Consider the following 12,737-nt stretch of genomic DNA (forward strand, 5'->3'; position numbering starts at 1 on the left):
TGGGGGAAATAATAGTCTTTTTAACAAATAGTACTGAGACAACTAGATATCCACATGCAAAAGAATAAAGTTAGACTCCTACTTCAAACCATATACCCATACTAACTCAAATTGGATCAAAGACCTAAAACTATAAAATTCTTGGAAGAAAACACAGGTTTAAGTCTTTGTGAAGTTGGTTTAGGTAATCATTTCTTAGATATTACATTAAAAGCACACACAACAAAAGAAAAAATAGATAAATTGGAATTCGTTAAAATTACAAACTTTTGAGCTTCAAGAGACATTATTAAGACTCCAAGGAATGGGAGAAAATATTTGCAAATCATATATCTGATAAAGGTCTAGTATCCAGAAGATAGAAAAAATTACTTACAACTCAATAAAAAGACCAATAATCCAACTTAAAAATGGACAAAGGACCTTAAATAGACATTTCTCCAAAGAAGATATACAAATGGCTAATTATTAGATAAAAACATGCTCAACATTATTAGTCATTAGGGAAATACTAATCAAAATTACAATGAGATACCACTTCACATCCACTCGGACGGCTATAAAAAACAATTTAAAAAGACAATATCAAGTGTTGGCAAACATGTGGGGAAAGTGGAACCCTCATACATTCCTGATGAAATCATGAAATGGTGTAACCACTTTAGAAGGTGGTTTGGTAGTTCCCCAAAAAGTTAAAAATAAAGTTGGCGTATGAACCAGCAATTCCGCTCCTAGGTATACACCCAAGAAAAATAAAAACATGTGTTCACACAAAACTTTGTACATAGATGTTCACAGCAGCATCATTCAGAATAGTCAAAAGCAGGAAACAATGCAAATGTACAACTGATGAAGGGATAAACAAAAAGTGGCATATCCACACGATGGAGCATTATTCAGCCATAGAAAGGAATGAAGGACTGATACATGCTGGGACATGGATGCATTTTGAAAACATTATGAAAAGTGAATAAAGCCAATCACAAAAGGCCATATATTGCATGATTGCATTTATAGGAAACGTTCAGAATAAGCAAATCCATGGAGACAGAAAGTAGATCAGTGGCCTCCAGGTGCTAGGAGAAGAGGGAGACAGAGAGTGACTGCTAATGAGCACAGGGTTTCTTTGGGGGCTAATGAAAATGTCCTAAACTCAGATATTGCTGATAGTTGTACAACTATGTAAGTATGCTTAAAACTACTGAACTATATACCCTTTAAAAGGAAGAATTTTGTGGAACATGAACTATATCTTAATAAATCTATTATTAAAAAGAAGGCTACAATGAACATCGTCCTCCATGTCTCCTAGTGCACAAATTTTACAAATGTTTCTATAGGCTATCAACCTACAACTGAAAATTCTGGGTTGTAGGTTTTTAATTTTGCTAGAATTTGACAAATTGCTCTACAAAGTAGCTGTATCCATTTATACTTCCTTCAGTGACAAGAGGAAGTTCCAGTTTCTTTTTATCTTCACCAATATTTGAACTTATCCATTTTTAAATTTTTACTCATTTTTAGTTATTTTATTTTGACTTATTTATTGTGAAATTATATTTCATTGATTTGCATTTCCAAGACTTCAAGGGAGAGTAAGCATCTTTTAATATTTCTTGTCCATTCAGTTTTCCTGTTCTGTGAGTTTTCTGTTCATACCCTTTGCCCACCTTCTACGGGACGGTTGGTTTGCAGAACTACCTTTCAGTGTTGGTAAGGTAGGAACCAGAAGCTTCCCCCCTCGGTAGTGACAGGCGAGCATTAGCAGCAGCCCTTTGGGTATGTCAGTACTTTCTGGGCAGGAATCACATCCATTCCAGAATGGAATCTTTGAAATATGTGGTTGCCATGACAAGTGACAACATCTCAAAGGATTCCTTTGGTAGATAGAGTATTTTTTCTTTGGCTAAGAGGTAAAATACTTGAGTTTCTCTTCACTACCCCGCCTCATCAACAATTACAAAGAAGTTACACCCAAGTAAGTGATTTTTTTTCTCCTATTAATTCTTCAGTCAGTCAAAAGCCTGTCTTCTTTCTAACTTTGACTACTTTTCTTTGTTTTTGCTCTGTTAAAAGAATTATGCATATATTAGAATTTACCTTACCACAGACCCTCTTTTAAATTTCTCACCAAATTTTCCAGTTGGCAGAGTCCATCTTCGTTAATGGATCTCCTAACTTCCTGTCTTCTTTTCCGCCATCTGACCACATCTCTCCTGCCTTACAGGTGTGATAACTTATGGCAGTGTAAACTACACATAAATTGGCACCACAAAAGTTTGGTCTCACCCCAAGCACTCAAGCTCTAAAACTGAACTCCCCTCCAGAAAACATTTCATTTTTCTCAGTGAAGCTGGGTTTCAAGGAGTCAGGAAATAGAAAACTTTAGGAGGTGGTGAAAAGTTCGTGAGACCAAATAGTTTAAACATCAGTTTATAAATGTAGGTCTCAATTATTTATTAAAATAAATCATACACACATAAAAACATAGAATAGCAAAAATTGTGCCATGGGGAAAATTCTAGATCTGTTCTAAAATTTCCTTATGTATATATCTAATCCTGTGAGATTTTTAAAGAGCAAATATTTACTAAAGCAAAGCCTTTGATAGGGTAGACTAGTACTATACATTTAGTAAAATATGGAATGTTTGAAAATACTCCAGTAATCAAATCAGAACTGAATTGTGAGTAAATATGACATCTTTGAAAGGAAGCTATTGATCATATATTTGGATCCAGAGCTTCCTCCCTGAGTAGCTGACTGATGTTTTTCTTGTGTGATGGAAGCATGAGGAAAACAAAGTGAAAGGCTTAGACAGAGAAATAGGAATGGAACGTGTACACTGAAGCATCTTCTTTGGTTTTGGTTTTGGACCAAGGATACGCTAGTGAGGTTGAACTGAACAAGAAATCACAAAGACAAGCCATTGTTGCAGGTGGGTGAGGATGAGGAGATAAATTCCACAGTGGCTCTGAAGCTGCAGGATCAAAGAGCTGGGGGAAAATAAGGCTAAAAGAGCAAATTTACACCACAATTCTGGTTCAAGAGGAGAATTCCTTCAAGTGAAAGTTTAGCAAACATTTGATCCGAGAGTACCTCATTTCATTCAATACTGAATAATAATTAAAAAGGAATCAATAGAGGATGTAAACAAAGACTTTACAAGAAAGAAAGCAGGAAAGTAATATAAAAATCAGTGAAGTTAAATAATTCTAGAAAAATATCATCACAAAGCAGATGAAAAAAATTTTATAATTTAATGAAGCCATTTTATCTATAAAATGTGATCTCAAAATACAGATATAAGAATTTAGGGAAAAAGAGTGCAGCTCAGGAAAGAAGTGGAGGATAAAAACTATTCTCACAACAACAGGGACCATGTTGGAAGCAGCACAAAGAAAATAAACTTTACTGAAAAGATGATAAGGAGCATGAAGGACAAGATTGAGGTAAGCTAGAAAAAAGAGATCAAAGATAAGCATAATTAGTATCATCAGAGAAGAGAACCAAAATCATAGAAGAGAAGAAAATATTTAGATAAAAATTTTAATACGACTTTTCGTGAACATATAGACTGAAAAGCAGACTATGGCCCCAGAATATTTGACTCAGGACAATCAATGGTGAGCTGTATCCCAGTAAAGTTACTGATTCTCAAAGAGAAACAGGGAATGCTTTCAAAATCCAGGAAAAGGAAAAATGTTCAATTAACCTACATAGGAGAAGAAAAACTCCAGCCCAGCTTAGCCTTTTCCACAGCAACGCTAGGTGACAATGGAGCAGTGCCTATAAAATCCTTGAGGAAAACATTGTGCCCAAGAATGTTATCCCTAGCCAAACTTTAACTCAATATGAGTGTGTGTAACAAACATTTTTCAATATGAAAGAACTCAAGGAATGTGATTTCCTTCCTAAATAGACTAATAGAAAATGAACTTTAGCCCCATGAGGGATGAATGCAAAAGGCACGGCAGTGTGCTTGAAATCTATTTAAATGAAGGGCTAAGACCTCACAGAAAGTGGAGATTATTGTTACAGAACTGAATGGAAATATTATAAACCTTGAAAGTATAGAAATTATATAACTAATAGCACTAAAAAATTAAGAAATAAAGGGGAAAGTAATATAAATAAATCGATTTCTTCATTATTAAAACTTGAGTTAATAAGTAATATAAACAAAAATACATAAAGGTTCCACTAAGTAATTTAATCAACTAAAATCATACGGGAACAAGGAACGGGAGGAAACAGAAATAAGAAATTCCATCTTTGCTTACAGCTGGGAATCAACAGATCAATCTAATGCTTTGAGGAATAAATATATTACAAACAGGTATAGTAGTCTTAACCATAATCATGACAGGAATATAAAACTTCCACATTGAAGAAACACACAAACACACCACATCACACACACAGAAAAGGTAAGGGGAAAAAATACCAAAGACTAAAAGATTTAAAAATAGCAACAACAACAACAAAAGCATAACATAAAATATAAGACAAAACTGAAACCAAAATCTAAGTCAATAAGTCAAAATGGGTTGAACTCACCTATAAGGAGAAAAGAGTCTGGTTAAATTACCAAGAAAACCCAGCAATATGCTACATACTAGAGATATTTATAAAACAAAATATCTCAAAATGGTTGTAAATGAAAAGATGGAAAAAAAGCAGACCAGGAAAATGTAGACAACAACAGTAATAACAAATGAAGAGTTAGGATCTTCATTCAGACAACCTTGAATCCAGCCTTTGAATTTTAAAGCTTTAAATATGATTTTTTTAAAGCATCACATAATGAGAAAGCTTATAATCCATAATGAAGACAAAATAATTATAAAAATCTACGTGGTAAGAAGAATTGTAAGATGTCCCTCGATATTTCTGTCTCAGTATAAATCCCTCCCCTTGAAGCTGAAAATTTACGGGAGGAGATGGGCTGAAGCTCCGAGTATCCTGGGATGTGATTACTTTGCATAATATGGCAACAGGGATTTCATGGATGTAATTAAGGTTACCAGTCAGCTGACTTTGAGTTAATCAAAAGGGATGCTATCGAAGTGGGCCTGCTGTAATCACTCAAGCCCTTGCAGTCTGGGTCTTGAGGTCGCAGACGGGAGGGAGTCAGATACCGGCAGTGTGAGAAGGCCTGTGGAGGGGCCATGTGATAATGAACTGCAGACAGGTGCTAGGAGCTGAGAGATTCCCTCAGGCACAGCCAGCAGGAGAACAGAGCCCTCAGTCTTGGAGCTTCAAGGAACTGAATTCTGCCAACAACCTAAATGACCTTGGAAGAGTATCCCAAACCTCAAATGAGAGTCCATCCCGGCTGATATCTCAATTCCAGCCATGTGAGCCCCTAAGCAGAGCCTGACCTTCTGACCTACAGAAACTGTCAAATTATAAGTGGATGGTTTTTTTAAGCCATTGAGTTTGTGGTAATTTGTTACACAGCAATAGAAAATTAATATGATCTACATACCGCATAAACATAGTAGCATCAAAACTGATATAGCAAAGCAAAACTATAGGAAAGTTACTGGATTATGTACTAATAAAAAATACTTTTTTGCAGCATTAGTACTACAAGACTTTAATTCATCTCTGTCAACATGAAATCAAGGAGTCATAAAAGATGTAAGACTTTAAGACAAAGTAAGGACAAAGGTAAGTGTTTGTATATAGGTGTATGTGTGTGTGTGAGAGAGACATATTCAATGCAAAAGAATTAGAAAGTAATAATGAACTTATGGAACAAATAAAAAACAACCTATCATTTGCCATCTCTCTTATTTTAAATAATGCTTGAGTCAAAGAGGAAATTAATTTTAAAAATACAGAATATTGACAACACTACATATCAGAACCTATAGCTTACAGCCAAAATGATGCACAGAGAAAAATACATAACCTTAAATACCTAGAATAATAGACCAGAAAGAATGAAAATAATTGAATCAATTATCCAAAATAAGAAGTTAGAAAGAGGAAAACAAAATAAATCCAAAGAAGGCAGAAGAAAACAAGGCATACAGAAAGATGCAGGTGAATTCCTAAATTTGATAGGAGAAAAATAGTAGGACTAATGAATAAATTCAAAATCTGATACTTTCTCCTGATAAGGGCACTTCCCTTCTGTGATATTCTTTTCAAAATCCTATATTCCCAGCCTCATCATGAGAAAAGCAGATAAATGCAAATTCAGGGACATTCTACAAAATACCTCATCAGTACTCTTCGAAACTGTCAAGGAAATATTAGAAAACAGTTACAGATCAGAGGAAATTAAGGAGACATGATGACTAAATGCAATGTGGGGTTCTGGATTGGATCACGGAATAGGAGAAGGACGTTGATGGGAAAATGGGTGAAATCCAAATAAAATCTATAGTTTACTTAATAAAATTGTACCAATATTAATCCCTTAGTTTTATAAAATGTGCCACGGTTATGTAAGATGTTGACATTAGGGGAAACTGGGTGAGGGCATATGAGAACTCTGTACTATCTTTGCAACTTTTCTGTAAATCTAAAATTACTCCAAAATAAACAATTTATTGGGAAAAATTACAGAAGACCTAGAAAATCTAAACAGAGCAGTTAAAATGAAAGAAATAAAAATAATTATCAAAGGGCTACCACCTCAAACAGAGACTTTCCAGTTCCTAAAGTTTCTGTAAGGGAATTTTGCCAAGCATTTCAGTAACTAAAAACTCAAATTCTAATTAAATCATTCTGATAGCAAAGAGAAATATAAAAGTCACTTATATTCTTTTCCATGAAGTAAATAATTCAACAATAATACAGTCTTTTTTCCCTCAAATTTTGTTTCTATTTTCTAATAATACTAGAAGGTATGTCCCGTAATGGCAAATAAAGTAGTAATAATACTCATCTTTGTCTTGTTCTTTAATGAGAATGCTTCTAATTATTTCTTTGCATCTGGTTCTGGCTTTGTATTTATATGCCACATTAAGAAATTAACTACATATTTATTTTATTAAGAATTGTTATTAAGAATAGATTTAAAATTTTATCAGAATTTTTTGTCTTGATAAAAATTATCATGCAAATTTTCTTTTCTTTTAGCAATTAGTGTTGAGAATTGTTTTATAGATTCACGTTTATTGACCCATCTTTATGTTTTTGGAATAAATACCACTTGGCTATAGTGCATCTTTCTTTTAATGTGGTTCTGTATTCTGTTTGCTAATCTTTTTGCTAAGTGTTCTTCAGTAATATTCATAATAAGTTTGTCTGAGGTTTTAGTGCATGTGTATGTGTGGGGCTTTGCCATCAAGGTCATACTAGCTTCAGATTTGGGGATATGTCCCACTAAGGTGACAAAAGGTTAAATTTATTCCCTTTAATTAGTCTCCTCTTCTCTCTAACTAGCAAGTAGTCTCCAGATTCTGCAGTCCAGTGTGAAATGGCATCACATGGTAAGTGATATTCAATAAAGATATTAATGTAACTGAAATCTCTTGGGAAAAAATAATTTGTTCCCTGTCTCCATTATGAGGCTGTCATAATTAATGTTTAAAATACATGTGTGTGTACGGAACGGAAAAAGAAAAGTTTTGTTGAAAACTGTTTTTAGCTTTTTCTTCCCTGCAGAGACGTGTTCTTGCTCATCCTTGTGTGCCCCTAGAAATGACCTTCAACACTAATTCAAAACAATATAGATTTTGACCCATCCCACTGTTTTTCCCACCCACCCACCATCTCCTGACTTTTCATACCCTTCCTTCCATCACCACTGTGGAAATCCTTCTCACCAAACTGGGTCAGAAAAAAATGACCAACAGGAAGAGGACAAGAAGTCACACCATGGGCAGACCAAAAAAGAAAAATATTTTTCCCAGTTCACAGCCAGAACTCCAGAGAAATTAAGACAGGGGACATGAGGGAGCTGTGAGAGGGGAACCCTCTTCCTTACTCCAATAATAGTAAAAATGGCCGACACATATTGCATTTATAATGTCAGGCATGTGCTGAGAGCTTTCCGTGAATAACTCATCTAATCATCACAACAGCCCCACGGGGCAAGTACTACTTATTCCCATTTGGCAAATGAGGAAACTGAGGCAGAAGGTGACCTGCCCGTGGTCTCATAACTACCAAGTGACAGAACCAGGATGCAAGCCCATGGAATCTGGTTCCAGAGTCACTGATCTAAGCACCAGGCTATACTGTGTTGAACCTAAAATCGAGAATCTTGCCTGTCTTGGGGATCGAGGAAGACCTGTAAATAAATTATGAGGTTGAAGATTTTAAGTAAACAGGATTCAGTATTAATAATGGTGAAGCTGTTTTAATAAACAAAAGTAGTAGAAAATTCATGGCATCACACTTAGAGGTCAATAAGGGAGACAGCTATCTAGGAGGGAATCTAGAGCTGGGGACTGGCAGAGAAGAGGGACAGACCACATGGGCAGCAATCGTAGCAAAAAATAGAACCAATTCCTAGGCATACTTTACAGGCTGAGTCTTCTCTGCCCAAAGAGATTATTAACATTCCTATACCTTCATATGCTGTCTCTGGAAGGATGCACAGGAAACCAGCAACAATTGTACACTCTGGGGATGGGATCCTGACGCGGCGAGAAGACTCGGAGGCTTAGTCCACCCTTTACCCTTTTGTACTGTACTGCACATGTGCATGCATTACTTTGTTAAATGTTTAAATAAATAGGCTATAATGCTTTAAAAGTTTATTCAAAGAGACGCTTCCATAGATCATCTAAGCTTCATCGCTGGATCAAAACTGTGTATTTGTATCTAAATTTTCAATCCATCTCCTGCTTCAGTAAAAGGGCTGTTTATTATTTATGTCTGTGAATGTCCCTCACCCTCAAATGATCTTAATTTTTACTGTTATTTTCTTTTAGCCTTTATTTTTATATCATTGGGGTTTTCTTGCTTTTTCTCTATGCTACCTGAAATCCCTCTTTATTTCACCAGGGGGATAGTGGTTCTTAATCAATAAAGTAAATTAGTAGAGAGCAAGATGATATCCTCCTATGTGGATGTGAGATTTTCTTTTCTTTTCTTTTGCTAGTAGGGATTGTAAAGTGGAGATTTTCCATCTGTGAGAAGGCCATACTAAATTTTGATCTAGTGGGATTTAGATACTGTTAGAGAAATAAAATAGTCCAAACACACTGATTGCCAAAAGGTTGATGAGGAGTTTTATTGACAAGATAAAGTGTACATAATATTTAGAAAACCTAAAGAGTTAATTTATGGTGTTCCAGTTACAGAAACAAGTTTGTCAGATCCACCAATTTGTCTGTGGAGCCAGAGCAGGAATTAGTGAGCCAGTGCTAAGCCTCCGGAGTAAAACGTGATCCTAAAAAGGTTAAAGCTGCACTACAATTTCAGGTCTTAATTTGTTGTTCAGAAGCAGGGTCTATATTTCAGTCATCTTGGAAAAGATCAAGCCCAGAAACCAAATTATATTCAAATTATATTCAAGAACATAGACGGGTTGAAAATAGTTATATATAGAAAAAAAGAGATAGTCAAATGGCTCTTAGAAAATAAAACAGAAGCTTGTTCGATGTCAAGGTCAGGGTTTGAGCCTACATCAAGTTCTCACTAGGATTCAGGTGTGTCTGGACCACCCAGGATGAGGCAAGACTAGCAGGACGAAAGAGTGAAGGAAAGAACACATCTTAGGTGAAGAGACGATCAAGACGTGATTCAAGGAGGACAGGCTGGTAGAAGAGGGGGAAGAATGGGTCTTACTACAGCATAGTCCCAACTGCTGAGTCCTAGAAAGATGGGGCTGCAGTAAAGGAGAGAAAACAGTTAGCAGCTGGAAATGGTGAGAGTGAATGAGGTTGCCTGTGGCTTTTGCTATAAAGTGAGAGCACTTTTATGCAAACCAGTTCTCTTGATAATGAGCATCAGCAGCCATGGGACTCTATCAGTGAGCAATAGGATCAGCGCCTTTGACAGATGGCAGCAGCAGCCTCAGCAGCATCTTTTGGCTTCAGCAGGGATAGGCAGTGTCATCATGGCAGGCAGTAGCAGTAAAGGAGCTATCGCACTTTTAAACCACTGTGGATAGCTCAGATATATGACACAAAATCTTTTTATATCTAATTCAGCAAGTCTATAGTCAGCCCAGGTGATCTAGTGGTTAAGATTAGGCACTGTCACCACCATGGCCCAGGTTCTTCCTGGTCAGGGAAGCACCCCACACATCGGTTGTCACACTGCGGCTGCTGCGTGTTGCTGTGATGCTGAAAACTCTGCCACCAGTATTTCAAACAGCAGCAGGGGCACCCAGGGCAGATAGGTTTCAGCAGAACTTCCAGACTAAGACAGACTAGGAATAAGGACCTGGTCACCCACTTCTGAGAAAATTGGCCATGAAAACCCTGTGAATAGCAGTGGAACATTGCCCGATATAGCACTGGATGGTGAGAGGTTGGTGCAAAAAGACCGGGCAGGGTTCCACTTTGCTGCACACAGGGTCACTAGGAGTCAGAGTTGACTCAATGGCACTAACAACAAGAAGTCTATCTGATTACTTCTTTTTCAAAAATGTATTGGCTAATTTTACTCATTTAAACTTTCAGATGAACTTTGGAATATACTTGTCAAATTTCTCCCAGAATTTCTTTTGCCATTTTGATTGGAATTGCACTAAATTTATAGACTAATTTATGGAGAATTTACTTATTTAAATTATTGTCTTGTCATCAGGAACTTTTTTTCTTTCCACTTACTTAAATCTTCAGTAAAGTTTTCTTCTTCATGTAGAACTTATCTAATTCTTGATCATTTATCTAGGGGCACCTTATAGATTGCATAGTTATTGGTGAGAACACATGACTTGCAGATATTTTCTCCTAGTACATTGCTTGTCTTTTCTTTAATGGAATCTTTTGAAGACCAAAAGATTTTAGTACTGACCAAGTCCAATTTATTAATTTTTTCTTTTGTTGACTGTTCTTTAGGGGCTGTATCTAAGAAAACTTTGCCTAAACCAAAAGTGAAAACAATTTTTCTCCTATGTTTTCTTCTAAAGGTTTTATAGTTTTAGCTCATACTTTTAGATCAATCATCCATTTTGAGTTATTTTTGAATAGGTATGAGATAGGAATATAAATTCATCTTTTTGCATATAGATATCCATTAACTCATTCTTTTATTTTTAATGTATAATCTCATAGCTTTGTTGCAAGACATTATGACCTGTACAATTTCTGTCTCTGGGAACTTGAAGAGACTTTCCTTGTGTAGAGGATGTATGATCAATTTTAAATGCTTTTATAGTCTTACGAAAGTGGCATGTTCTCATTTTTTTTAACTTTTTATTGAGATTATGACAGTTTACAATCTTGTGAAATTTCAGTTGTACATTATTGCTTGTCAGTCGTCTTGTAGGTGCACCACTTCACCCTTTGTGCCCACTCCTATGCCCCCCTTTCCCCTGGTAACCACTAATCTGTTCTCTCTGTCTACATGTTTAACTTCCGCATATGAGTGGAGTCAGGCAGAGATTGTCTTTCTCTAGCTGGCTTATTTCACTTAACATCATACCCTCAAGATCCATCCATGTTGTTGTGAATGGGACGATTTTATCCTTTTTTATGGCTGAGTAGTATTCCATTGTATATACTTACCATATCTTCTTTATCCAACCATTAGTTGATGGGTGCTTAGGTTGCTTCCATGTCTTGGCTAGTGTAAATAATGCTGCAGTGAACATAGGGGTGCATGGGACTTTTGGAATTGCTGATTTCAAGTTCTTTGGATAGATACCCAATAGTGGGATTGCTGGGTCGTATGGCATGTTCTCATTTTCAAGAATCTATGCAGTAAAGATGAGTAAATAAAATCTTACCACCATAAAAGCAACCAACATCAATTGTTGTTCTAGTGATTTCTCTAGGTTGCAAGTCATTTCTCTAAAAAAAATTTGAAGGCATAACTTACATTTTTTTCTGGTATCCAGTATTATCAATGGAAAATCTGATCACACTTGGATTCTTTGTCACTTGTTTTCTCTAGAGAAGCCTTTAAGATTTATCTTTATCTTGAGTAAACTGAAACTTAATAACAATGTGTCTAGGTGTATTTTTTATTCAAATATACTAGGCACGCACTCATGTTTCAATCTAAAGACTCCAGCCATTTATCTCCAAGAAATTACCTTGCGTTATTGATTGGACAAGTTCCTTCCTTACGTTTCTGCGTTCCTTCTTTCTGGGACTCCTGTTAGTTAGATATTGCATTGAAACACTCTAAGAAATCCCAAGATCTCATGGGTCTGAATTTTGGGACTCCCCGCTATCTGAGACGCATGAAAACATACTGAAGAATCAACTCAGGACAGAGCCCAAGTGTTTCTCCATGTGTATGGATTGAGGTGTGTGTATTAGTGAACGGGCACATCAGAATGTTAACTGACAAGATAATTTCAATAATGCTCTAGGAGTTTGGAAGAGAGATTAATGGCTTGAGTATTAATATAATTAAAATGTAGTTTTGCGGTTCATTCTAACTGCTATTGTTAAATGTCTCTCCAATAGTAATAGTAAAAAGAAATCTGGAAGTTTTTTCAATGTGTGCATATTAGCATAATCACTGAATCAGTTCACACGATCTTGCCTTCAAGGGTCACTAGACTCCTTGCCGGCATGTCTGTGGTTCTCCACCGGTTAGATTGCTAAGTCAGTATTACCACTTCGAACTTGACTAGATAACATTGA

At 36.0% G+C, this 12,737-nt stretch overlaps 1 protein-coding gene and 1 long non-coding RNA gene across 4 annotated transcripts in view; one reads left to right on the forward strand and one right to left on the reverse strand.

The window, feature by feature from the left end:
• The window catches only part of LOC111773381 (uncharacterized), a 160,685-nt gene extending 158,862 nt beyond the window's left edge, over positions 1 to 1,823 (reverse strand). The window contains exon 1 of one of the 2 annotated variants that reach the window (XR_011438985.1): positions 1,702 to 1,823. This is a non-coding gene — a long non-coding RNA (uncharacterized lncRNA). The remainder of the gene's footprint in view (positions 1 to 1,701) is intronic. The other variant, XR_002807750.2, reaches the window with a different exon arrangement.
• Positions 1,824 to 1,832: 9 nt separating this feature from the next.
• Positions 1,833 to 12,737, forward strand: part of MROH9 (maestro heat like repeat family member 9) — an 82,990-nt gene continuing 72,085 nt past the window's right edge. For both annotated transcript variants that reach the window (XR_011438986.1, XM_023640541.2), the window contains exons 1-3: positions 1,833 to 1,978; positions 5,585 to 5,676; positions 7,405 to 7,451. Coding sequence is in view for 1 of the 2 variants with exons in the window: in XM_023640541.2 (XP_023496309.2) it covers positions 5,622 to 5,676; positions 7,405 to 7,451 (102 nt within the window). In the remaining variant the exon portion in view is untranslated. The remainder of the gene's footprint in view (positions 1,979 to 5,584; positions 5,677 to 7,404; positions 7,452 to 12,737) is intronic.

The sequence above is a fragment of the Equus caballus genome, chromosome 5 (genome assembly GCF_041296265.1).
Source record: "Equus caballus isolate H_3958 breed thoroughbred chromosome 5, TB-T2T, whole genome shotgun sequence".
Lineage (NCBI taxonomy): Eukaryota > Metazoa > Chordata > Mammalia > Perissodactyla > Equidae > Equus > Equus caballus.